Source organism: Mus pahari, chromosome 22 (assembly GCF_900095145.1).
Source record: "Mus pahari chromosome 22, PAHARI_EIJ_v1.1, whole genome shotgun sequence".
Classification (NCBI taxonomy): Eukaryota; Metazoa; Chordata; class Mammalia; order Rodentia; family Muridae; genus Mus; species Mus pahari.
The window spans coordinates 13402611-13429479 of record NC_034611.1 but is presented as its reverse complement, the minus strand read 5'-3'; the positions used below and the strand labels follow the sequence as shown (position 1 = coordinate 13429479).

The window sequence follows — 26869 nt, the reverse complement described above, 5'->3', positions numbered from 1 at the left end:
TCTTATTAGTGTAGCTCGGGATGGTCTTGCATTTGCTATCCTTCTGCATGGCCACTGAGGAGCACGATTACAGGCCTGGGCCATCTCACCCAACTCAACCTATGTTGAGATTGGCCCTTCATTTATGGAAACACGAAATGACACATATGAGGTACCACACTTTTAAAAAATCAAAATTATATTAATCTTCCCTTTAGTAATTGCAGGCGAACATTCCTTCATGCCCGCGAGGTTTGGAGTTTCTTAGACATCAGTCTGCCCTAGAAAGCCTCACTCGAACTCTGCGACACCGCCATTCCCGAGCAAGGACAGAAAGTGACAGAGAGGACCGTCGCGACTTACTCCACAAATGCCCGGGAACAGAGGCAAAGGATCTTGTAGTCCTCATCGCGGTCTTCAATGAAGAGCAGCATTTCGGCCACGTGGTTCCACTTCTCGCAACACATCTCGTTCTCCCGGCTCGCTCTGGTGTCCGCGACCCGGCCGGGCTCTGTTGCTGGAGACAGAAAGGCGTAACTCGCGCGGACCGAGGAGCGGAACGCGCCTGGGGACGCTCGAGCCCGGAGCCCGCCAGGCGCGCTACCGGAAGCAGCGACAGCAGCTACTGGAAGGGGCGGGGCGACCGCCGGTCCCACACCCAATGCGGCTCGGGCTTCTTCCTCCGAGGCCTTTAAAGGAAACCGGCCCTACCCGCGTGTCCGCTTCTCCCGGCTCAGCCGCCGACCAGTTGCCGACGTCGCCGAGGGCAACCTGGTTTCCTGTGACTTTCTTGTCAGGTGCGTCGGGCTCCTCATGGATTTCTCCATGCTGTTCCAGCCCGTAGCAGGCTTGGTGTCCGGGTCGCGGGGCCCGGAGCGGAAAGCCGGGCTGGTTCCCGGGCCTCTGCGCCTGCGCCGTGCAGTCTGGGAGCCGGGCTCTTGCCACGCCCGTCACCTGCTGGTTTTCTGCGTCCGCATCTCCGCCCTCGGCGCTGCCCGCAGCTCTCCGTCTGAGGCTAGGCGTTTCGCTTGCCTCCTGACGGCCCAGTCCCGCGAGCCTCATGGAGCTGGAGGGAAAAGTGAGACTCTAGTGCCGAGGCCACTGGGACAGGCTAGAGCTGTTGGTGAGCTGATTGAGCAGGGTGGGAATATAGGTTTGTTTGTTTGTTTGTTTGTTTTAATACCCATATGATCTGTCAAGTGTCTTGGCCTCAATGAACAGCGTCTGGTCACTTTTAAAAAGGGGCTGAGTAGTAGTAACTATCCCATGAGGCTCCGGAGAAGATCAAAGGAAACAGCACTTACAAACTTTTATGTCTGTGCCAATTCCAGTTGGTCCAGATCCTGCAGATGCTGCGATGCCGCGATCGCTGGGTTTTGTAATCTATTAAACACTTAGAAAGAAACAATGGTGCATAAGTTGGACATAGAAAACTTGCAGAATTGTTATATTTAAAAAAAAAAAAAAAAGAAGACATTCAGCACTAGGTGCTGTTTGAGACTGGCCAACAGCTTTGTCAAAAACAAAACAAGCTCAGTCGAAGGTTTTGCATCATTGAAGACTTAGTTTGTGTTCATTGGTACTTTTTATGGGCTGTATAAAAACTGAGCTGAAATATATATATATATATATATATATGTATGATTTCAATATATATATTTGATTTAAATATATATAAGTATATATAAATATATATACTTATGTATTTGGGCGACATTTGTGAATCAATGGAAATATTTTAATTTTCAAAGTAAATGTTTATCCTTACATCCTTAGCACAGCTTTATATTGGGGTCACATATATATTGAGTTTAGGAGTTATGAAAGGAAAGAATACTGCAGTTGTAGATACACCAGTCTAGATGTGAGTTATAGGTAGGCGTGGTGGCGTACACCTTTAATCTCAGACTTGGGAGGCAGAGGCAGACAGATCTCTCTTGAGATCAAGGACAGCTTAGTCTGCAAAGCAAGTCTGGTCCATACAGGTGCTGTCTCAAAAATAGCTAAATGTCTTACAGCGTTATTGGAGAGAGTGACTAGAGTTATACAGTAGAAAAGTAGTCATTGAAAGAGTGGGGGACTTTAACCAAAAGTAGAAGAGCATTTTTATATAGAAAAACAAAATCTTTGAAAGGCAATGTATATCAGAACCTGGAGAAAGCTTGAACTCACAGGGTTTTTGTTGTTGTTTGTTTGTTTTTTATTTGTAAGTGACACATGGGTGTGGGGAGAAGGCTTATTGGTTAAAGGTTTTGCCACAAAACATCCACTGGTGCATGAAAGTTGTCCTCCACCTCCACATGAACAGCCATGCCATGTGCTCACTCATGCACCCTCCCCACGGGGTCAGGTGATAAAAATATTTAAAAATTTTTAAAAAACACCAATGGCATGTAATAATTGTACATATTTCTGGGACACAGGGCAGCATTTCAGTGCATGTAGAAGATCATGAGAAGATACACTGATGAGAAAATCGGGGAAATGATATATTTCTCACCTCAGACTTTGTTTCTTTGTGTTGGGGCATTCGAACTTCTCTCTTAGCTGTTTTTGGATACTCACTTTGTAAACCTACTGTGCTTTAAAAGTTAATTCTTCCTTTTGACTGTGCTCCACACCCACTAAATCACCGTGCCTCTATACTTCCCTGCACTAGTCCTGACTCGCTGTTAATCTTTGAGATTAACTTCCTTGTATGAGAGAATGATATGGCACCACCCAGAGTTAGTGTGAGTCTTCCTGCCTCTGTTTACAACAACAAACCAACCAACCAACCAAAAAACCCTCACAGACATTCTCAGAAGTTTGTCTCTTAGGTAGTTCTAAACCCATAAGCTGACAGTCAGGAGTAGCAACAACAGTGTTGCTATCTATTCTTCATATGTTTGATGGCCATTTGTGTAATCTCCTAAGGAGTGACTATTCAAGCCCACCTTTTAATAGGATTATTTGGGTTTTTTGACTACTTAGAAATAAATCTGCTGTTCAGTTAATAGTTTTATTTATTTATTTATTTATTTGCTTTGAATATTTGTGCTTTGGGGGGCATAGTTTCCTCTATACTTTCTTTTAATACTTTAAAGTGCAAAATAACATTGCTGCCTTTGTTAAAAAGAAATTGGCAGTAAAAGCGTGGGTTTATTTTTATATTGTTTGGTTTCATTGGTTGCATTCATTTGGTTTCATGTCTGCATGACAGTTCCATGTTCTGGTTACATTGAAGGTGGATATGGTGATGCCTTCAGAATTATTTCTAGTGCTCAGGGTTGCTTTGGTCATTTCAAGCCTTTTGTGTCTCCATGTGAGTTTGGGGATTGTTCTAGTTCTATGAATGTATTTTTCTATTTCTGTGAAATGTCTGATATTTTTTTTTAGAATTTTGCTGAATCCAAATACTATTTTGACTAGTATGCACATCTTAACAATATTAATTTCTCCAAAACAAGAACATGGAATGTTTTCATTTTTTATATCTTCTTAATTTTTGGCCTTGTTTTGTTTTATTGTAGAGATCATTCTTTTTCCTTGTTAAAGATATTCTTCATCTCATTTAGGTTTTGTATGTACACTGTGCTCATAGCTGGAGATAATATATATCTATATACATTACATATATACATATTATTCATTATATATCCATATATATATATATACATACATACACACATACACACACATAGATAGATAGATAGATAGATAGATAGATAGATAGATAGATAGACAGACATACCTGCAGTTTTTACTCTATGAGGTTGTAAATTTAAGTGTAGAATTTTCTACTTGGTGGCATTCAGATTTTTCAGTTTTGGAGCAGCTTGGGTTTTGGGGTTGACAGTGCTTGCTTTACCTGTATGGAACTTGGTCCTATCCTTAGTATCTACCTGAGTCCTAGAATGTATACTTTGTGATTAAAGGAGACTAGTATAATTCTATTACTAACTTTTCTAAGGAGTTACTAGCGAAAGCTATAAAGTCACAAGATGCTAAAACTTATTAAAATGTAAACAAGTCTATTGGAGTCAGTGCCTTAAACATAACAGCCAAAGTTTCAAACTGTTAGTTGGGCCTAGGCAGTTTCCTTTAACCTATATGAAAGTTTAAACATTTTGTTTATTAGCAGTGTTTAAATACTTTAACAATTTTTGAGATACAGTTCACAATAACATGTACCATTTTATACTGTGTAGATTAGTGGGTTCAGTCATCCTTATTCTCTAATTCTAGGGTATTTCGTTATCTCTTTGACATTCCCCAGCTCTGGCAACCACAAATTTTTCTAACTTTTCAGATTACCTTGTTTTGGGTATGACATATCAGTGGACACATACTGCCTGGCCATTTGTCATTTTTGTTTGTTTTTAATTTAGGTTCACCCATGTTGCAGCAGGTCTCTGCTCTCTGACTGAGTGGTGCTGTAGTATAAGGATATATCACTTCTATCCTCTCATCAGTTGGTGGGCATCTTAATCTACTTTTCAACTATTATGAATGATTCTGCTACTAATGCACAAGCTTTGGTGTGAATGGTGTATCTTTAGTCTTCTTGGGTATATAGCAATAGTAGATTTGTTAGGTAATATAGTAACATGTTTAGCTTCTTCAGAAGTTGGCTGGCTTCTAAAGGCAGTAAATATTGCTATATTGAATCAAATGCTGGTAAATTACGGTTTAACTAATATGGTGGATTTGTTAGTATAGTGATTGAATTTTTTTACAACTTCTGATTTTATTATTTTATTATCAACTTTTGATTTTGATTTGATTAAGAAACACTTGGTACATTAGTGAAGCATCCCATTGGCTGTGTTTGAGAGGTATTTTGAAGGAGTTGACCATGGCATTGAATAAAAAGGAGGAAAGCAGAAATCATGGTGATCACTGGCGTTCCCTTCTCCGTTTCCTATTTGTTGCCACAGGATCAAGTCTTCTATGCTTCCATACCTTCCTGCCATGATTTCTGATTTCCTTTGAAATCAACCCTTCTTATTGTCATCTGCCTTATTCGTCGGGTATTTGATGGCAGTGATGAGTATTTTAGAGAGAGAATTTATGCAATATATTTGTAGCTATGCTTTCAGTCATTTATGTTTTAACAGAACTTTTAGTGATAAGAAGGGTAACCAATGAAGCGATATAATAAAGTGTAGGTTGAAGAGCTTAACATCTACTGTGTTACCCAGTGCTGCCACAGAGAAATGCTATTCATTCCAAGGAAATCAGACCAAGTCCTCTATTAGTCAAACTATGTGCTCTGTTACAAAGCTATCAGCAAGATAATCTTGGTACCATGATACCGTTTAATTATTGTTGTGTGAGAGTCTGAGTTAGTCTCTTTTTTATTTACTCCTTTCCTGAATCGGTCACAAAGACTTTGAGATGGCTTTCTTAAAATTATTTAATATTAAATGATGGTTAAAGCTTCTCTAGATCAGACTTTGTAGCAGTGAACATATGAAGGAAGGAAGGAAATCTTACATAGGTAATTATGCCCTAAGGATACTTTAGTTGTTTTATCAAACATCATGATGATTTGACTTGTAGCCTATTATTAAAAGCTAGTAGGAAGTGACAGCCCTTTAGACATCCTACCTTTATACTTCCCTCTTATAGATACAAATATTTTATAGCTTCATGGGTGGGCCTTAAAAGAAGCTGTGCAGAGTAGCCTGAGCATAACTTGTGACATGCCTGGGGCTGTCATTATTTGTCAGACATCTGTGGCTATCTCCTGCCATTATTTCATGGAAATGTAAACTTAAGGTACTAATGATTTTTTTTTTTGTTTTAGTAATATATTTCATTTGTTTATTGTGTTTTCAGAGTATATGCATTGAAGCTAGAGACAAGATATTTTTGTAACTTCTGGTAAGTCAAGTAATTATTTTAGAGAGTAAGTTCATGCAATATTTTTGTAGCTGTGTTTTCAGTCATTTACATTTTACTAGAAATTTTAGTGACTGCAAGACAAAAAGTGCAGTTTTTAATTCTGTAATGTCAAAAGAGCAGATAAGCTCTTATGTAAACCAGTTTCTCTATAAAAGAAAGTATCTATGTGTATAATCCATCATTACCTGAAGCTCTGAAATTACTTTACTGAATCAGACACTAATGTTTTCCTTTGTGAAGGACACTGTCCCAGAATAAAGAATAAAATGTTGAGTGTGGTCTATGGAAGATGTGGGTTAGCTTATAAGTTTTGAGTGGCAATTCCATGCTGTATCAGCTTTTCCCTCTTAATTCACAGCTTGCAAGTTATTTCAAAAGCTAAACCCAACACTTTTAATAATTTTGTATAGAAAACCTTATCATTCTAACAGTTAAGTGTTAAAAAACCCTACTTATCTTTGTTATTAAAGATGACTGTTCTGGCAAAATAGACTAACATATTTAACTTCATAGTCGTAAAGAGAATGACTGCATCTTTTTCCCTTCAGGCATTGAAGTTGGAACATATGGCAATGAAGAAAGAGACAGGCTTCGGGATTTTCATCTAAGAAAATGATAAATAACAACCAAACCTGTGCTGCAGGACAGGACTCCGCGCCCTATGTGACATGCGTGATTCACGTGCTTGAAGAGTGGTTGGGTGTGGAGCAGTTAGAGGACTATCTGAATTTTGCAAACCATCTCTTGTGGGTTTTCACCCCGCTGATACTTTTAATACTTCCTTACTTTACCATCTTTCTTCTCTACCTTACTATTGTGTTCCTCCATATCTACAAGAGGAAGAATGTGTTAAAAGAGGCCTACTCTCATAACCTGTGGGATGGTGCAAGGAAAACAGTGGCAACTCTGTGGGATGGGCACGCGGCCGTTTGGCACGGTAAGCAGGGTGCTGCTGTCACTGACTTGGCGTGTTACACTGACATTGTTGATTGACTGGGGAGGTATTAAAAATAGACTGGAAGGGATATTTACATGTAGTGGATATGTATGTCTTTAAGTGATCTTTCCTAAATACATTTATTTCTGTTATCTAGTACTCTTGGTTACTATAAACTTAAATATGAAAATTAATATTTAAGGCATCTATAAAAATTACTTTAAACTGTCAAAACTTCCTTCTTACCTCACAAAATCCCAGCTTTCATTGTGACATTTTCATTTGTCTCTGTCAGTTTGTTTTTCATTTGTTGCCCCATTCCTTTTCCTCTCCCCGTCTCTGCCTCCTGCTGCTCCTCCCCTTTAAGTAGTCCCACTTCCATTTCATATATATATATATATATTCCATAACTGTCTTTTGCTCCCTCTTCCTTTGTCCTTTAGACTTCTTCCTCCTCTTGTGGTCCTTTCTTTCTGTTTCATAGAAACTGCTTTTTCTTGTTTTTAGAGATTGATTGATTGATTGATTTCTTGTGTATGTGTGCTGGTAGAGGCCAGAGGCATGTGTCATATGCCTTGGAGCTGGGGTTAGAGACTTGCAAGCACCTAACATTGGTGGTGGAAACTGAGCTCTGGTCTTGTGCAACAGCAGCTAGTGTGCAGAGCTGTCTCTCTAGCCACACTTAGTTCTGTTTTTTAAGGTTTAGAAGTGTAGTCCAGCCACACTGGAATTTACAATCCTTCTTTGGCCTCCTGAATCTTATTGAGATTATAGCAAATACCACCCTGTTTGGCTGGAAAAAGTCTTTTCGTTTTAGTTTTACTCCTTAGAGACAGGGTTTCTACATAGCTGTCCTGGAACTCTCTATGTAGATCAGGCTGGCTCTAAACTCACAGAGATCTGCTTGCCTCTGCTTTCCAAGTGCTGGGATTAAAGGCGTTTGCCACTGCTATTCTGTTCAGACTAAATTTGATTTTACCAGTGTGACATTTTAAAAGAGTGAAATATTATAATAGTGAACATTAAATATAAGTTGTAACATTTACCCATTTCTTGTTTGATTCATCTAAGAAGTAGGGTGTCTTTGTAGACAGGTGAGGTGGCAGCGGGCTTCTGGGTAGGAAATGTACACTTTTCTCATGACTTGTGGGTAGGAAATGTACACTTTTCTTATGACTTCTGGGTAGGAAATGTACGCTTTTCTTATGACTTCTGGGTAGGAAATGTACACTTTTCTTATGACTTCTGGGTAGGAAATGTACACTTTTCTCATGACTTCTGGTTAGGAAATGTACACTTTTCTTATGACTTCTGGGTAGGAAATGTACGCTTTTCTTATGACTTCTGGTTAGGAAATGTACACTTTTCTCATGACTTCTGGGTAGGAAATGTACACTTTTCTTATGACTTGAGAAGCTCTGATGCTGAACACTTAATGATTGATGGCTCTCATGAAAATTACCTCTGTCTGTTTTCAAGAACTTGGTGGATCTCGACCAATTTTTTTCTTAATTTTTCAACCAATCCCTTATTTATAAGTGATGTGTTTGGACTATACAAAAATGCCAAAGACTTGATCCATATGTCCCTCAGTCTATTTTTCTTTCAAACCAGAGTACCTGAAATGGAATAATTTGTAAATAACTCTCAAAGTGCAAGAGCCTCCTTGGTGCTGGTGAAAGTCTCTTGGGCACGGCCTAAAAATGGAGGGGAAGCAGGCACTAGAAAGAAAGAAAACATAAATATTATTAGAGCCTGCCGTTTTAAAGAATAATTACTAACACATTAGATAGACAGCCTGAGATTCATTGTCGTATTTCCACATGTGCTCATGCCTCCCACCCTTTTACTTCCCTCCCACTCACACAGGCTCTAACAGTTCCTTCACCTTTTCTGTTTTCCTTTCCCAATCTCTAGTGACCACTCTTCTGGCCTGTACTTTTATACGTTTTATTTAAAGATTTAAAACATGCTTTGTGTTTGGCTTATTTTACTTGTTATAATGTTCAGTTGTATCTGTGTGTAGCAACAGCTCCTTTGGTTATGTACCCAGTGGTGGAATTGCTGGGTTTTATGGTATCAATGGTTCTGTTTTTGTTTTTTTGTTTTTCCCCAGATTTTCCATATTATTTTCTATAATGGCTGAACTAAATTTCAATTTCCCATTCCTCTTCATTGTGACCAGCATTTGAGGTTCCCCACTACCTGGGATTAAACCTAGGACCTCATAATACTGGTAAAAGCATCCTACCACTGAGCTACATCTCTGCAGCTCTTTGTTATCTTTGACGATAGCCATTATAACGATGGTGAGTGACATTTATTGTGATCTCAGCATGCATTTTTCTGATAATTACTGAAATGTATTTTTTCTGCTTATTTGCTGACCATTTATATGTCTACTTTTGAGAAATATACTTAGTCCTTGCTGGGCCATTATTTTATAATCCCAGCATTTAGGAAGCTGTGGCAGGAGAATCAGAAGTTCAGGGCTAGCCTAGATACAGTGCTATTGACCAAATGAAAAAGAGTCCAAGGAATTGTCCTGCATTTGGGAGCGTTTGTTCCTCTTGCAGAAGACTCAGGTTTTGTTCCTGACACACAGATAGTAGCTTATAGCCATTCATGACTGTAGTGTCCGGGAATCCAACAGAGCTTTCTAAGCCATCAAGCTTCAGGTAGACACGTGGTATAAAAACAACCACACAGACCGAACATTCATACTCATAAAACAAATTAAATAAAAAAGAAGGGAAGAGAGCTGTTGTTCTTTATCTTTGAGCCTCTTATATATTCTGGGTGCCAGACTCACCCAGTGTGCTCTTTGTGGATGTTTTCTCGCTTTGTAAGTTCCTTTGCTCTAAAGAAGTTTCTTAGCTTTCTGTAATGACATAGCCTACTTTAAGTTGCTGGGTCATGGAGTCCCGTCTTTTAAAAAAAATCAAATAGCCTATTTTTAAAACTAATTTAGTTCCTCAGGAATAAAATTTACTTCTGGGAGTTTGATCTATTCGTAAGGTGCTGCCCCGTCATCTAGCAGTCCCCAGGAGATCTTCTTTCTTGTAACTGCTGCAGTGAGGACTTCAACCTCAGCATATGTTTTGGTGAGGGACAAAACACTGTTGAGGAAAACGGCATTTGACAAAGATTCCTATAGACTGTTGTTGAACCTCAGACTGGTTTCAGAGTGGAGGGTGTTCTAAAGACAGAATCTCTATATTGTCGTAGCTGTCCAAGAACTTGCTATATAGAACTTGCTGGTCCTGAACTCACAGAAATCCTTCAGTGAGGACAGACTTTGAAATAGACACTCGGTGATATGCATCACTGAAGTATAAACTGCCATTAAGTGGTGGCACACGCCATTAATCCCAGCACTTGGGAGGCAGAGGCAGGTGGATTTCTGAGTTCGAGGCCAGCCTGGTCTACAGAGAGTTCCAGGACAGCCAGAGCTACACTGAGAAACCCTGTCTCAAAAAACAAAAAAAGAAAACTCTCCACTGATAGGCTTTTTAGGCTAATGTTCATATTAAAATATAAATCTTTTTTTTTTTTTTTACTTGTCAAAAACTTTCAACTGCCTTGACTTCTTTAAACCTTACTTCAAGATAGATAAACTTATTGTTCCTTTTCCACTTTATTCCTCAGGAAACAGGTTCAAAGAAATTATTGAGAGGTACAGGCAGAGGATGTAGTCTCTGAGAAATGGATCTAGCCCCCTGCACTGGGGACTCAGCGTCAGCACCCGTGGTACTGAGCTTTGCAAACAGGATCCCTGCTGGCCCGTACAGGCCTCCGTCCCCTCAGAGTTTTACACATGTGCCTGTTTCAGAGTTGCACCTCGGTGCTCTTTAAAACAATGACACTTATTGACATTATGATACTTGTTAGAAATTTACATCTGCCAACCTATACATCACTTAAATTTCAAGATAATATATATAAAGCAATTTAGATTTAAGACACTATAGGTAAATTTAAGCACTATTTTATATTGGAATTCCAAGGTAGTTTTAGATGTATTTATGGCTCAAAGGCAATAAAATATTCAGTACTTAGCTTGCTTTAATATTTTATTATGTTAAGATATTTTGTCTGCATAAGTGATAGTTTTTAAAAAGTTGAACTTGTGACATAAATAAAAGGTATTTGTGTCTATATTCTGATTTTGTTGTACTGAAATTTAACGTGTGCTTTTTAAACTTCAGAAACTTTAAAAAAATACCATGATCAGTGTAAAAAGAAAAAAGGTACCTAAAACTTATGTCATTTGTATATGTGTGGCCAAATAAGACTTTATATGCTATTAATCCTCATAAATATTTAGAAGTATATTTAGTTACTTGTTACTGAACAGGTTTTATTTATTTATAGGGCTTTTTTTTACTGCTTGAAAATATCCCTATGCCAGGATCTAGTCAGTGTTTATATTATAAAATTTACCCTCGGGTCATCCTATGATATTTTCAAAAACATTCTGTGATTTCCTATAAAATACAAAGAAACACTGAGTTTTAAGTAAGTCTCTTTAGTTTGGTGGTAATGAGTGAATGAAGTCCCTACCCTCAAGTGGCTAGCAGCCTTTTAGCTCAAACCTTTCACTCAGGTTTTTAAAAAAGCATTCTTCCTGAAAAAGGGAAATGTCACTCTTAAAAGCAAGATTTTTAATATTTATTTCCATTGAAAATTAGTATAGTAATGGAAAAATTCTCAATAGACATTTTATATTTTTTAGAAAGTTAAAAAGAGTGTGTGATAGCTTAACTGCAATAATCACTCTGTGTATTGTAGATCCCTGAGGTACACTGTTGGGCAGGTAAGATTCCTAAGTGTATTCCGAGTAGGGGCCTGCTTAAGCTAAATATACATCAGCAAGAAAGTGTAGGTGCATTCACAACTAGGCGGTGAATGATTTGTGAGTGAGAAGTGTGCAAAGCCATGAGCCTGGAGAGGCTGGTTGTCCCCAGCTGCTCAGGCGCCCTACCTTAGGCACTTCTTATGAGATGACCCCTTTCTCCACACTTGACTCTGACTTCTTATGCCAGTGCAATGCTGGACTGGATTCTGTCTCCATCCCTGTGCTTCCTCTATCTACCCTTGGCTGCTTCCACTTCTCCAGCAACCCATCACTGAAGGCTACACTCCTGCTTGAGCACTGGCCTCACAACTCTGCTCTGGCTTCGACTCCTACTCCTGGGCCACTCCTGACCTTCCTGGACTCCCAGCACCACTGTGCCATGCCTCCAACCACGTGATTCGTTTATTCTGTCCTTCTGTATGACTGTAGAACCAGATGATGCTATGTCTAAAAGGAAGGGAAGGGGGGAAGAACTATGGAGAGGAGGAGACAGGACTGGGAAGGCAAAGACAGGTTTTATGTTATATATTTATTTATCTACAACTTGTCTTCAAACAGGTTATGAAGTTCATGGGATGGAAAAGATACCAGAAGGAGCAGCACTTATCATTTTTTATCATGGAGCCATCCCCATAGACTTTTACTACTTCATGGCTAAAATTTTCATCCACAAAGGCAGGACTTGCCGAGTAGTAGCTGACCACTTTGTCTTTAAAATCCCAGGTAAAACTTAACTGTGTGTAGTGATCAAACTATGTGGTAGTCTCTCTTTAGGATTGTTTTAGAAGTGTTTTGCCTCTTTAGGATAACAAATTTGAAAACCATCTAATTATCTAATTTAAGTAATATATCTTTTAAAAAATAGTCAAAAATGTCACCTACTTTCTGTTTGTTTTAAAGACACTCTGGCTCTATTGCCTAAACTCATCTTGAGTGGGTAATCCTCCTGTCTTAGCTTTTCAGAGTCTTGGCTTTCTAGGTGTGGCCACCACTGCTGGCTCTAGGTATACCCACCTACCCACCCACTGTCTGTCCATCCGTCCCTCTGTTTGTCCATCCAACCCTCCCTCCCTTCCACCCTTCCTTGCCATCACTGACTCTAATTATTCTCTTTCTTCCTCCTCTCTCCTCCCCTTTTCCCCTGCTCCTTCTTGATCTCCATTCTCCTCTCCTGTTTGTCTCTCCTCCCTGTCTCTCTCCCTCTCCTTTTCCCTTTCCCTCCTTTCCCCTCCTCCCCCTCCCCTTTCCCCTTCTCCTCTTCCTCCTCTCTTGCTCGTACTGGGGATTGAATCCTAGGGATGAACATGTTAGGCAAATGCTCTACCACTGACCTAGAGGCCTCCAGTCCTATTTCTATTTCTTTTTGTTTATTAACAGAACTTAGTATTTTCTTTTTACTTACTTATTGTTGTTGTTGTTATTTTTTAAATCTTTCCAGTCAATATCCCCGTCCTGGTTTACTCTCTGATTGTTCCTCATCCCATTCTTCCTCTCCCATTTCCAAGAGGTTGTTCCTACCCCCTACCTCAGTGTATGGTTTGCCTCATGGACTTAAGCTCTTGAGATTGAAGAGTGTTCGTCATGACTTTTTATTTTTTTAAAAAGTTTAATCAAATTGTTTAAGATAAAATAGTTATTTAAAAAAATCATTGAATGAAATAACCCCCACTAGTCCACCCCACTTCCTGGGGCCTAAAGTCTCTCCAGGATTAGGTGCATCTTCTCTTACTGAGGCCAGACCAGGCAGTCCTCTGCTCTATTGTGTTGTGGGCCTCAACTAGCTCATGTATGCTGCCTGGTTGGTGGCTCAGTGTTTGAGAGATCTTGGGGGTTCCAGGTTAGTTCAGACCGCTGTTCTTCCTATGGGGCTGCCCTCCTCCTCAGCTTCTTCCAACTTTTCCCCTAATTCAACCACAGGGGTCCCTGGCTTCTCTCCATTGGTTGGGTACAAATACCTGCATTTGACTCTTTCAGCTGCTTGTTGGGCTTCTGAGGGCAGCCATGCTAGGCTCTTGTCTGTAAGCACACCATCAGTAATAGTGTCAGGCCTTGGAGCCTCCCCTTGAGCTGGATCCCAATTTAAAACAGTCTATTAAAAATTGAAACAGGATCTTGCCAAGTTACCCAGACTGGCTTTTAGCTTATAGTCTTTTTTTTTTTTTTTTTTTTTTTTGAGACAGGGTTTCTCTGTGTAGTCCTGGCTGTCCTAGAACTCACTTTGTAGACCAGGCTGGCCTCGAACTCAGAAATCCTCCTGCCTCTGCCCCCCAAGTGCTAGGATTAAAGGCATGTGCCATCACTGCCCAGCTAGCTTATAGTCTTAAGTAATCCTTCTGCCTCAGCCTACCAAGTTGGTGAGACTGCAGACATACATGCCCCAACAGCAGTCTTAAATCTTGAACTTTGTTTATTGCGATAGAGTACTCAGCAGGTGCTCTGACCTTGAACTATATCCCTACCCCAAGTCTTGAACTTTCAAGTAGAATTTTAAAAAATGATATATATTTTTGTATATAAGGTAGTTAAGTTTTAGTATTTTTTCTTTTTTAATGCTGTTAAAGTTTGATAGCAAATCAAAATTGAGGAAAATACACACATGGTATATTTGTTCACACTATCCTAAAGAGCATGTGCACATATACTTCTCTTCTGGTGTATGGTTTGCCTCATGGACTTCAGCTCTTGAGATTGAAGAGTGTTCGTCATGACTTTTTATCTTTTTAAAAAGTTTAGTCAAATTGTTTAAGATAAAATAGTTATTTTTAAAAACTCATTGAATGAAATAACTGAGAATAAATCTTACTTTCTTTCATCACTAAATCAGTAGAAAGCATCCAGGAGAGTTGATAGGATGCTCTCTGGAGTAATAAAAGCAAAGCTGGCCCAGGAACCAGACTCAGACTCAGCAGTGAGCTAAGGAACAGTCCACTCCAGTGCCTTCTATCCATATGGTTAGTGCTTTAGTATCTGTTAGAGCATCTGTTTTATGTGTATATGTGAAATCAGATGTAAGGCTTTCCTTTAGAAAGAACGTGGCGACTTTCATTACAATTTCATCATAACTAGCTATTTTGATTTTTTTGATGTTTCCACATATTTACAAACAAGTTTGCGGTTTTATCCCCCCTAAAGAGTTCATGTAAGCATTCCCATCTTACAATGGTTCCTACCCCTGTCAGGCTTTAGAGATTACACCTAGGGCCTTCCACATGCTGGCCAGGCACCGATCTACCTCACAACCAAGAACAGTTTTATAATATGGCTCTTATGGAGCACAAGTTTGTTTGTAGCTCATTCTTTTCACAAGTAAGAAATGTTTTTAGGTTTTCAAAATACTTTTTCCTTTATGCTCATATCATATTTTGACACTGATTTACCTTTAGCCATAATTTTTAGTGCAAGAGAGAAATTTTGTAATTTATGGACCCTCCCTTCCATTTACTCTGAGAATGAATCTAATTAAGTAAGTAAGGTTTTGGTGCAGAGTAAGCATTATTTAAATCTTAATGACAGTTATGTTGTTTGAGCTCTTCAAGGCAATGGGAAGCTGTATTAGTCTGCCCGGTTGTACAAACTATCCGCATTCTCAGTCTCAGCAGGAAAACATGTACACTGACAGTCACATAAAGTTCTGCTGTAGGATTTTTATTAAAATATTTCTTTATTGACAGGATGTCTTTCATGCAAGAGTAGTCACAGTTTGAAAAACCGTATAATATTAAGATTTGGAATTAGCTTTTCTTGAATTAAATTACCTTTCACAGTTGGTTAAAAACTCAATAATATTTGCTGTTGTTTTAAAAATTTAATTGTAGGATTAGGATCATCTAACTTTTTTTATTTCAATAGATCTGATTATAGTCTTAGCTAATTTTTGGTATGGCTTAGCATAGTTGGATTTTCACTGTCGTAGGTGTTACAGGATTAGTGGGCGATTAGGTGTTTGGTTGCTGATGAGAAGTCATTTCTGATTGTTTTAACATACACGAGAACAGATGGGGCTTGAAATTCAGTGGAAGGCATGTGGGATTAGACATAGTGCCGTGGGAACCTTGGTTGTGTGACTTCAAACATGCTACCTACTTTAAGCCCAAGTTTTGTCATCTCTAAAATGGGGGAAGACTCCCCATTTTTCATGGGTTTTGAGTTTTAATTAAGAGTTTGAAAATGTAAAGTAGCCACAGTAAGGAGGTAATTGGTCAGGAAGTAATAAATAGTAGATGATCAGTAAGATATAAGTCAAGCAGGTCGTATACCTTAGGAACTATTGACTTAAAGTTTATAAAAAGTATGGGTAGTAAATTGCATAGATCATGAGTTTTTCTCTGAAAGAATTGAACAAGATCAAGTTATATCTTTGTGATTATGTTTTTTACAGGGTTCAGTTTATTACTTGATGTATTTTGTGCTCTTCATGGACCAAGAGAAAAATGTGTTGAAATCTTGAGGAGTGGTCACTTGTTAGCTATTTCACCGGGCGGAGTTCGAGAAGCCTTACTTAGTGATGAAACCTACAACATCATATGGGGTAATCGTAAAGGCTTTGCTCAGGTTGCAATTGATGCAAAAGTGGTGAGTCATCAAAGTAATTATTCAAGCAAAGCTTACTTGAATTTCAAAGAAATGCTTAAAAAATGATCCAGAGTATGTGAAACCAGATTCTTTGATGGTAATAGCACAAAGGTTACTATATATAAAAATTTGTAGGCGTGTATCGAAAGATGAGTATTTCTTATGTGTGAGAAGCCATCTTAAAAAACAAAAATCTGATCTGGAAATTTGGCAAGTATCTCACGAGGTTTTGTTTCTCAGTTGTAAATTCTACATTCTTCTTCGTGAGATTTGTAGTTCTGTACACAGTCCCACCATTATTTCAGATACTCTTTTTTAAATGATGTAATCAGCTCATTCTATGTATTTTAAACCTTTGGTGACCTTGACATGAATGAGTCACTGTGTTTCATGGATGAATTTGGTTTAGTAGTTCTTTTATGTATAATTGGTTTTTATAACAATACATGTACTGTGTGACTAATGTCAGTTTTCATCAAATGTAGTTAGCTATTTTATTAAATGATAAGAAGTGGACAGTGGTGTAATAAATATTTACAGCACTTTTCAAAAGGATTCATCAATAAAATTAATCATACTTGGGAGATTGACTATAGTTAACTATCTTCCTAGACCAAATGTTAAGGATGCACTTTGGCTGGTTGATGGGTTTGTTGTTGTTGTTGTTGTTGTTGTTTTTTTCCCCATGTGGCACTTTATCCTAAGGACACTGCAGTCCCTTGCTGGACTCTTGTTCTTTCCTCCACACTTAGAGGTTGAGTCTCAGCTGCAGTAACTTTCAGTGTTCAGGTTGCTGTCATTAGCAATCAGTCTGCATCTTTGGTTTTACTGTGTATCATTTAAATATAGACTGTTGTCTACAAAAGAAAGACTGTGGGTAATTCATCCTAACCAAAGAATAATGGTTAAAGAGGAATGGGTATTTTTATGTTTAAATTATGACTTTTCAGTTAAACAAAATTCTCTAAGGAGCTCAGTGGTTCTTTTCTCTCCTGTACCTATGCATATGCTTATATGTGACTGCTAGAAGTCATTGCTATAGTGCTTTAATGTGGGTTCCTAGTTAAATTAATCTACTTCCTGAGTTTTTAAATACATGTGCTCAAACAGTAAAGATTATAAGTTCTTTAAGTACAGGAATTTTATATTTAATTCTTTAGTGCATTATCTAGTTTGAGTAGGGTTTATTTATTTGTTGAATTAATTTTTTGTCTTCAAACACAGATTACTTAACCCAGTAAAAAACTTTTTAATTAATTTATGCATTTTTGTTAGTATTAAAGAAAACTGACTGATATTTTACCCATTTTTAAAGAGTTTTATAAGCACAGAACTATAGATTATAATTGTATACAGCTGTGCTAAATTAAGAATAGTCAATGCAATATTTTAATACAAGAATAACTAAAATTCTAATCTAAAACAAAACATTGACTCATTTTCTATAAGTTTACATTTTGAAAGATTTGTTTTTATATACATTTCAGATAAAGATAATAAAAATATCTTTGAATCTTATAAATTTATCATGGAATCTTAATTGTTCATTCTTACGTTTGTAGTTTTAAGGAGGATATTGCTTAGGAGACCTAGCAGAGAGAAATGACAAAAGAACTTGAATCCAAGAGAACAAGAATTCAGATTCTTGAATTTCTTGGAATCTTTTAAAGATAATCTAGATAATTCAATTAAGTTTTTTTTTTTATAAAATTTCAAAAAAATTGAGAAATAGCCTTCTATACATTTAAATCAAATACAAAATTTTAATGTTATGAATTTGCTAATCACATTATAAGTCTGATAACTAGTGTGCAGCACTTTTGAGGTTTGTCTCAGGACTCTACATGGTAAGGAAGTGACATGAATAATATTCTAATACAGTGGTTCTCAACCTGTGGATTGCCTGAGGCCTTTGGAAAACGGAGATACTTACCTTATGATTCATAGTAATAACAAAATTATAGTTACGGAGGACAATGACAATAATTTTATGGCTGGGGTCATTACATTAGGAACTGTATTAAAGGGTCGCAGCATTAGGAAGGTTGAGTACCACTGCTCTAATTTTATAGATGAGGAGGCTCAGGCAGACAGAAATGCAAGGTGGAAGAGGTCCTGGCCCCGACTATTCACAGTGAGTGCAGACATCAGAGACTGAAGGAATCTTCTAGAGATGTGAGGGAAACTTTTCAGTAGAATGTTTACATAGTTGTAAATGACATCTGTCCCTTAGTAGACTAAACAGCCTTCCAGAAATGATGAGAAAACACTTGAAACTCCGCATGTAAGACTAGCTACATTCAAAAAGGGACTGCTTGGTTGAGTCTGTAACTCAGTGGTAGAGTACTTGCTTAGCATGTGCCAGGCTTTAGTATGATTCCCAACAGTGTCCCTCCCCCCAGCATAATTTAAAAACTAAATTGGACATACTAAAAGGAAGTAAAGGGGGAACTGAGTTGTAGTTCATAAACTATCATCAGAAAATATGTAAAGATCATTTGGATGGGACAGAATGTACGAAGTACTGCTCTTATTTTGTGAATTCCTAAAGATTCTATTTAGGTAGCTTCATATCTAGGTTGAAGAAAAATTAGTTTATTTAATTGAAAAAAAAAACAAATGTAAAGGGAAGGAACATTGTATTTAGCAATTATTTATTCATGCTATTATACTTTATCCATAAAAACTTTTGAGATAAAGGCAATTACTTCTTTCCACTTTTCATATGAAGAAATTAAGGCTTAGGTTTGATAAGCAACTTGTTTAGTGTTTCCTATATTTTTAGTAACAGAAATAGGACTCTAAGCCCATGATAAACTGATGCCCCCAAAATACATATATATGGATACAGAAATTATAAATTCTTGATTGCCAGTGCAGCTGCCTTATATACAAACATGTAAAAGAAAAGTGCTAAATGACTGTATGACATCAAATGGTAGAATGCTTGATGAACTTAAAACCTGTAGGTTCAGATTACAACTTAGAAGATGGAGCCAGGCAGGACAACCTTTCCTCTATGAAGTGACCTCTAGAGTGTTGTGCTCCAGAAGTTTAGCTTGTTAAGCAGAGTGGCTCCTAGTCATCTAGATGAAGTGCACACTTGAATACACTTTACATGGCTTTAGGAGTCATGCTGCTCTGTAGACATGGCCAGCAGTTGCACTCAAGGGAGAACACAGTATATCTGTGAGCTGGAAGGCTTTCTCTTCCTTCTGTGCAGTCTGAGTTCTGGAAATGCAACTTTTAAACATTAGAATTTTATCCATTTTATTTTACAAAACTTGTAATGTCTTGGGTAATAGTGTTTTTTTTTTCTTACTAAAACCAATAAATCAGTGTCCATTACCATCTTCATACAGTAGTTTCATGAATTAACCACATCAAATTTTACATTCTTCACTTGACATCTTTGTCTGCTTTCTCTAGTGTTGAGACAACTGCTGCCTGTTTCTGACCTCTGTAGTTACAGAGCATCGTTCATTAGAAGTCTTCCTGTTATGTATCCATTCTCTCTTTAGTTCATCCATAACTCTTTTATCTTATCTGTTCCAGGTACTTTTCTAAGTGTGAGGGATACAGCAGTGAGCGAAACATGTAGTAGGTGTCCCTGAATGTAGTAGAAGGAGAGAGACAGCAAGTGATCAGCTAGTTCAATGTGAGGATATGTTTTATGAAGTTTATCCTTGTGTTTTCTAGTCTCTAAAACTAAATGGAAAAGACTTAGACTATCATTATCTAAAACCCTGCTTATAAAAGGCATATAGTTCTATAAATAATGTGAAACTTCATGAACATGTGTATGCGCACGTGCACACACACATAGTTTTATCTTTTTAAAACATTTTGTTCAGTATATTTGTTTATATATGAAAATATTTTATTCAATTTTGATATATTTACTGTTTACAATACCATAACTTTTCTATATTATGCTTTATGATATTTCATTATTTCCTGACATTTACCTAATATTTCTATTATTAAATATCACATTTAGTCATTGATGTTCATGGAATGTCCTATAAACTTGTTATCTAAATTCATTAATTTATATACTTTTAAAAAATTCTTATATATACTTTTCATTGATACTGAACATCTTGAATTTAATGTTCTCATAAAAATGAGTTACTAATTCCATAAGACCAACTTGCTGAAATTTATCTTTTAATTTATATAAAATTTCCCATTGTCTTAGTTACTTTTCTGTGTCTGTCACCAAATGCCATGATAAAGATAGCTTGTAAAAGAAAGCATTTAATTTTGGACTCACAATTCCTGAGGGATACCGTCCATAACCATCCTGGCAAGGAGAGTTCACATCTGATCCATGAGCTGGAGGCAGAGAGAGCTGACTGACTCATGGTGTGGGCATTTTGAAACTTCAGAGTCCGCCCTCTGTGTCATACCTCCTCTAATGAGGCCACACCTCCTAATTCTTCCCAAGCAGTTCTGTCAACTGGGGACTGAGAATTCAAGTGTATGAGCTTAGAGGGGTCATTCTCACTAACCACCATACCCCTTCAAAGTGTCTTCGTCTTGTAACTTCTGAAATGAGCATATTTTTTAGGAACTAGTAAAGCTAATTTACTATATTTGTTTTATTTAATGAAATCAATGAGTATTAAAATCCTTGAGTTTCTAGGGTTTATGTATAAGGGAAATTGGTAGATGAATTATTTTTGTACTCCAACTGGAAGATAGCCATTCCAATTTATATTTTCATAAATGATCAAGTCAAATTTAGTCTGATAAATCACACTACCTTACATATGCCTTTAGTGTTAAAATCTATTTTTAGGATTTCAAATGTGCCCTCAAAAAAGTTGCCTTAAGTGGATTTATTTATTTACTTTTTAATTTAAATTCTTTTCTTTAGCCCATTATTCCTATGTTTACACAAAATATTCGAGAAGGATTTAGATCACTTGGAGGAACAAGTAAGTTCTCATTCATATGGTTTTTAATTATAGTGTAATACATAAAACATTTGGGGGTTTGAACCCTATTAGGAAAACTTTTGATGTTTTCGTTTTTGTTTTTGTTTTGAGACAGGGTCTCAGTGTATGGTTCTGGCTGTTCTGGAACTTACTGTATAGATCAGACTGGCCCTAAATTCAGAGATCCCTCTGCCTCTGCCTCTGCCTCTGCCAGCCTCTGCTTCTTGAGTAGTGGGGTTAAAGGCATGCACTACTATTCCTGGTTACTTTTGAATTATTAAGTTTAGAAATGAATATTTTGATACTGTTTTGTATAAACTCTAGGGATAATTGGTTTTAAGTAATGGCAGTTACTATTTTGTAGGGACTGGGCATTGAGATGTTTATTACCCTGTAGCCACACTGGTTTCAATTTTGTAATTTTCATGCTTCAGCCTCCTGAGTTCCTAAGAGATACTATGTTTTTGCTAAGAGTATTCTATACATACTAACATTTATTTGAGTGGGCTTTTTAAAACTGAAAAGTTATTCATCTAATATATTGTGTATACTGTCAACTAAGGAAACTAGATTTAAGATTGGATGACCTACTAAGGTTGTCATCACAGAAAATGGAAGATGGAAATGCCATTTGCTTTGGTTTATTCTATTATTTTACATTTCTTTTATCTGTCTTTAGATTACTAATTAAAAGTTCACTTTTAATATAATTGTAGGGATAAAAATTAGGATGTATTTTTTTTTTAAGATTTATTTATTTATTATATATAAGTACACTGTAGCTGTCTTCAGATACTCCAGAAGAGGGAGTCAGAGCTCCTTATGGATGGTTGTGAGCCAACATGTGGTTGCTGGGATTTGAACTCAGGACCTTCGGAAGAGCAGTTGGGTACTCTTACCTGCTGAGCCATCTCACCAGCCCTAGGATGTGTTTTTTTTAATGTGTCTTATTTTGGAATGTTTAGCATGTTTTCTACCTGTGATTTATATATTATGTTCAGTTGATTGTATTTTATTTAACTGTTGCTGTTCCTATCCACATAGAAACCCTTTTGCAAGTCTTCAATTCCTATTGTTTTAACTCATTTTTTATACCTAACTTTTAAATTTAATTTTCTGTTATTCTTTTTTATAATAGTAAATCAGAAGTCATTACACAAGTTGTTTGTTTGGCTGCTTTTCAGTTTTACTTAATTTTAAAGTTCAGTATCTCAATTAGTGTCTTTTTATTTTAACGTTCATTTGTTCATTCATTCATTTTTGAGGCAGAGCTCACTGTTGTACCCCTGGCTGGTTTGGAACTTGTTACATAGACTAGTCTGGCCCTGACCTCACAGAGCTCCCTACTTGTGGTCACCTCTTCGCCAGGGTTGGAATAATAGGGGCATATCACCACACTCGGCTAACTCGTTTTGTTGAGTGTTGCTTTGGGTGTGACAGTAAATTTTGTGTTTTTCTGTGTAGTCAGTGTTTTCAGTACATAACTGTGTATTTCATGAAACTTACCTTCTTACCTTTTCCCATTCCATTGATGAAGTTTTTGATTTTTAGTCTTCTCCACTTACTTATTTTGAATACATTTAAAGTCATTCCTGCTGAGTTTGAAACCCAGCCATATCTAGTAGGCCAGTGCAAGGTGTCTGTGTGAAGTCCTGTCTTGTCATTGGCTGTTGTACATGTCCATCACTTGTGCACCGCTGAGCACTTCAGCTGCCGGCTCTTGCTCTGTACCCTCTCCTGTGCAGTGACAGAGCCTGGTTAGTCTTCTCATGGTCTTATATTTTTAACATGTTACTTGGTCTTTGAGTTTTCCTTTTCCTTTTGGATTTATAAAGAACAAGAACAAAGAACTGGAAGTTGTTTTATGTCCCTTCAGCAGTCTCTAGGGTCCATCCTTACGAACACATTGCACCAGTGGGCTTCATTTGTTACAACTGAAGAAAAGCTTGCTTTTAAGAAATGCAGCGCTAGTCATATAGCTCAGTGACCGAGCACTTGCCTAGCATGTAGGAGGCACTGGATTCAGTGTCCATTCCCCGCCCCCCCCAATCCTACACACACACACACACACACACACACACACACCCTAATTGCTAAGAATTGATATTTTCTCCACCTTTCTGCAAGTCTTGTGTAATTACTTAGAAAGTTTATAGTTATATGCATAGCATTTTTGGCCAATAAAAATGATTTTGCTTACTTTAAAACAGGATTATTTAAGTGGCTTTATGAAAAATTCCGCTATCCATTTGCTCCAATGTATGGAGGTTTTCCTGTAAAGTTGCGGACCTTCTTAGGTGATCCCATACCATATGACCCAAAGGTAACAGCAGAAGAATTGGCTGAAAAGGTAATTTGTGTTTTCTTTCTTAGTATTAGAATAGATTTTGTTTTAAATTATTTGAAATATCATTGTTTGTGTATTATATATGAAAAATTATCAAACTGATTTTGCCCCATTGGAAACATTTGGCCTAGTGACATTTTTACTGACATTAGTTTGGGGTATACTACACACATTTAGGGTTTAGAAGCCAGGGATTGATTTCTAGTATTAGAGCAGATTTTGTTTTAAATTATTTGAAATATCATTGTTTGTGTATTATATATGAAAAATTATCAAACTGATTTTGCCCCATTGGAAACATTTGGCCTAGTGACATTTTTACTGACATTAGTTTGGGGTATACTACACACATTTAGGGTTTAGAAGCCAGGGATTGATTTCTAGGCTGCTGTAGGAAATCTAGCAATACCTTTCTATATCTGAAATTTTAACCTAAGAACTAGGGCTAAGGAAAAAGCTAGAATTGATAAACACTTAGAAGTCAGGTATTGTGTAGTTATTGTGGAGGCTATAAGGCTTACAAGGCAGACAGGTAAGAAAACATCATTTGAGTAGTGAGGGTTTTTAAATGTTAGGAAAGAGATGAGGAATCATGAGAATGAGAAAAAGACTACCCAGTTTGGAATTAAGATTTGAGAGAGTCTAAAACGATGAAAGGGAGCTGTAAACACTGTGTTGTTGAATAACCTGGAGAGAAAGATACATAGAGGCCTCTGTAGTTGCTGTTTTGTCATACTGGGTATCAAAGCCAGAGCCTGGCTCATGCTAGGCCAGGGCTCTACCATTGAACCACATTCCTTGCATGTTTGTGTTTTGATTATAACTTTTATACCATTCTTTATATACTACATTAGTGGGACTCATTTAAAACATTTTGAATTATGATAGAAAATATGTAGAATTGCTGGGCATGGTGATGCACCATTAATGTGCCATTAATCATTTGGGGGTGAGTGTATCTCTGAATTTGTGGCCAGCCTGGTTTACATAGTGAGACCCTGTCTTAATCAAAACGAAATGAAACAAAACAAAAGCAGCTATACTTACAGTTTAGTTCTGCCAAAAACATCCATGCTGTTGAACAAAAAGATAAGATTTTTACCATGAAAAACTAGGTTTATTCCCATTGAACACCATCTTCCCATTTCATCCTCTACTAAACCTAAAATGCTAAAATTACTAGAAGAAAATTCAGGCAGTGAGTGCACTGCAAGTCATGGGTGTGAGAGAGAAGTGCTTCTGCAAGTAGTATTGCATGAAAATCCTACAAGATGATCTGAACTGAGGCCAAACCAATAGTGGCTTTCCTTTTGTTTCCTAAACAGACCAAGAATGCTGTTCAAGCTTTGATTGACAAGCACCAAAGGATACCAGGGAACATTAGGAGTGCTCTGCTGGACCGCTTTCATAAAGAGGAGAAGGCTCAGTAGCAGATAATTTAATGTGTCTGCAGTAACAAGTTTGCATCTGTGGTACTGTCTTTTAAATTTTTGTAGGTTGTATATTAGTGTTTTTAAAACATTGTACTAATGAACATCTTTCTTTAGAATTTAAACTTTATATGGTTAATCTTATCCTTTCAATCAGTTGTGTCAAATTTAAGTAATTCATCACCTGCTTGACATGATCATGTTGCATTTGCAGTCTTAGTAGTATATGATAAGCACAGATCTTAGAGTTAAGTCTTCCTTGATATCCGCAGTTTAGGTCAGGCAGACTTTACTGAATTATGCTTCTCATGTTTGTGTCTGTTGTGCCAATATGATAGTAGGGTGTAGCACTTGCTTAATTTAGATGAGAGATGCTTTTATGTATCTGTCCTTCATTCCATTCACAACTGCTGGCAAGTTGTGGAACGCTTTTGCACCTCAATGATTTATGTTAAGCATGATAATACTCTGGTGATGAGCATTATTTTAAGTTGCTTATATCTTCTGTGATATATCCATATCTGATATACCTGATAGATATCTGTAGTGAGAATCTATAATTGAATTGATTCCTGAATCCTTTAGGAGTTATGTATAGTTTTTGTCCATTGGATGTTGAAAATACTCCTTCAGGTATGATGTCCAGTTGCCAAGCACATTGAAAGAGATGTACTATTTTATAAATCAAATCATTGTTATTTGTAGTATTTATTAACTGAATTTTTAGTATTTATTTTAAACAAATATCTAAGGAAATGTATAGGATGAGTTGTCAGCACAGTGTTTTATGGTGTAAAGACAAAATCATGGGCGTGCTCTGCAGTTCATGTTAGAAGCGGGTTCTAGGCTGAGGAATAACATGCTAAGGCAGCTCTGGTCTCGCTCTGTATCTGGGCTCTCTTCCTGTGCTTCTCAGCCAGTCGCGTGGTTATTATTTCAATAAAATGTACTTGAATGATAAATTCTGTAAACATGGAGCCCTCTGAAAATATAATTGCTTTTGATTTGTTGTCTTCTTGAAAACTTATTTTAAAAGTATTTAAACAACAAAGTATCATAAATTCACTGCAGTATGTCTCCTTCAACCTTTGGAGTACTTGGGTTTTATATGGACTTTTTAACTACAAGTGTATATTTATGATATATATCATGTATATAGAAATGATGTGAAAATAAAGCTGAATTGCAACTCCTCTAGCAAAATTGTGTGTGAGATATAGTTTTAAAATGTTATTCTTGATATTCTTCAAAATTGTCTCCATATTTCTCAGTAGTCATTTCTTTTCTTTTGACTACAATAAATATGTAGTATACTTCCTATGTAGTCAGCATATTTCAGGGACAGTTTCAGAGAAAGGAGCCAATTTGCTCTCACCCCCTCCCACATTAGTAAACTGTACTTGGTTCAAAGCTGTTAAATATTTCCAAAATGAAGGAATAAAAGTCTATAAAATGAACAAGAAAACTATTTTTGGAGAATTAATTGGTTCTAAAGATTAAAGAAAGAGTGCCATTTGTTACTAATGTTGAAAAAGTGGTTGTTTTCCAAGTGTTTAAGTATTATTGTTCTATTTCAAATGATCGGTATTCTTAATGTCAGAGTCCCATCCTGACTGATACCTTAGTTTCTGTGGTGCTTGAAGTTAAGTCTGCTTTGTAAGATGCAGGGACTGAGACTGATGTAGATATAGAGATCATGATGGTGGGGAGGGGGGTACATTAGGAGCCTGACATGGTGCAAACATGACTTTGACTCCGGTCTGCTTTGCAGGGAGAAGTTTCAGACCCTCTTTTAAAACTGTCTGTTTAGAAAAAAGAATCTTAAACTTTTCAGTATTGCACTCATAGTAGAAATGCCCCTTGTATCCCACCTTTAGTCCAGTCAGTGATTGCTAGCATGTCATCTTGTTTGGT

General features: G+C 37.2%; 2 protein-coding genes across 6 annotated transcripts in view; one reads left to right on the top strand and one right to left on the bottom strand.

Annotated features, from left to right (window-relative positions):
* Tgs1 (trimethylguanosine synthase 1) overlaps positions 1-883 on the bottom strand; it is a 33846-nt gene extending 32963 nt beyond the window's left edge. The window contains exon 1 of the mRNA XM_029533289.1: positions 343-883. Coding sequence (XP_029389149.1) covers positions 343-446 — 104 coding nt within the window. The 5' untranslated portion in view covers positions 447-883. The remainder of the gene's footprint in view (positions 1-342) is intronic.
* On the top strand, positions 652-26363 carry Tmem68 (transmembrane protein 68). Of its 5 annotated transcripts, none has more exons than XM_029533292.1 (8): positions 652-776; positions 5803-5847; positions 6417-6805; positions 12222-12386; positions 16042-16235; positions 21118-21178; positions 23389-23528; positions 24851-26363. In XM_029533292.1, exons 3-8 carry the CDS (start codon positions 6481-6483, stop codon positions 24953-24955), a joined length of 990 nt encoding a protein of 329 aa, XP_029389152.1. In that variant the 5' UTR covers positions 652-776; positions 5803-5847; positions 6417-6480; the 3' UTR covers positions 24956-26363. The 5 variants fall into 5 exon arrangements, with proteins under 5 accessions (XP_029389152.1, XP_029389150.1, XP_029389151.1 ...); XM_029533290.1 differs by lacking the exon at positions 652-776 and adding an exon at positions 849-1102; XM_029533291.1 differs by lacking the exon at positions 652-776 and adding an exon at positions 849-1132.
* Positions 26364-26869: the final 506 nt, after the last annotated feature.

Coding starts and splice junctions, on each gene's coding strand:
- Tmem68 (XM_029533292.1), top strand. CDS start 6,481: ATGATAAATAACAACCAAACCTGTGCTGCAGGACAGGACTCCGCGCCC. Junction 6,806..12,221: donor GCACGCGGCCGTTTGGCACG/GTAAGCAGGGTG, acceptor GTCTTCAAACAG/GTTATGAAGTTCATGGGATG. Junction 16,236..21,117: donor TTGCAATTGATGCAAAAGTG/GTGAGTCATCAA, acceptor TCTTTTCTTTAG/CCCATTATTCCTATGTTTAC.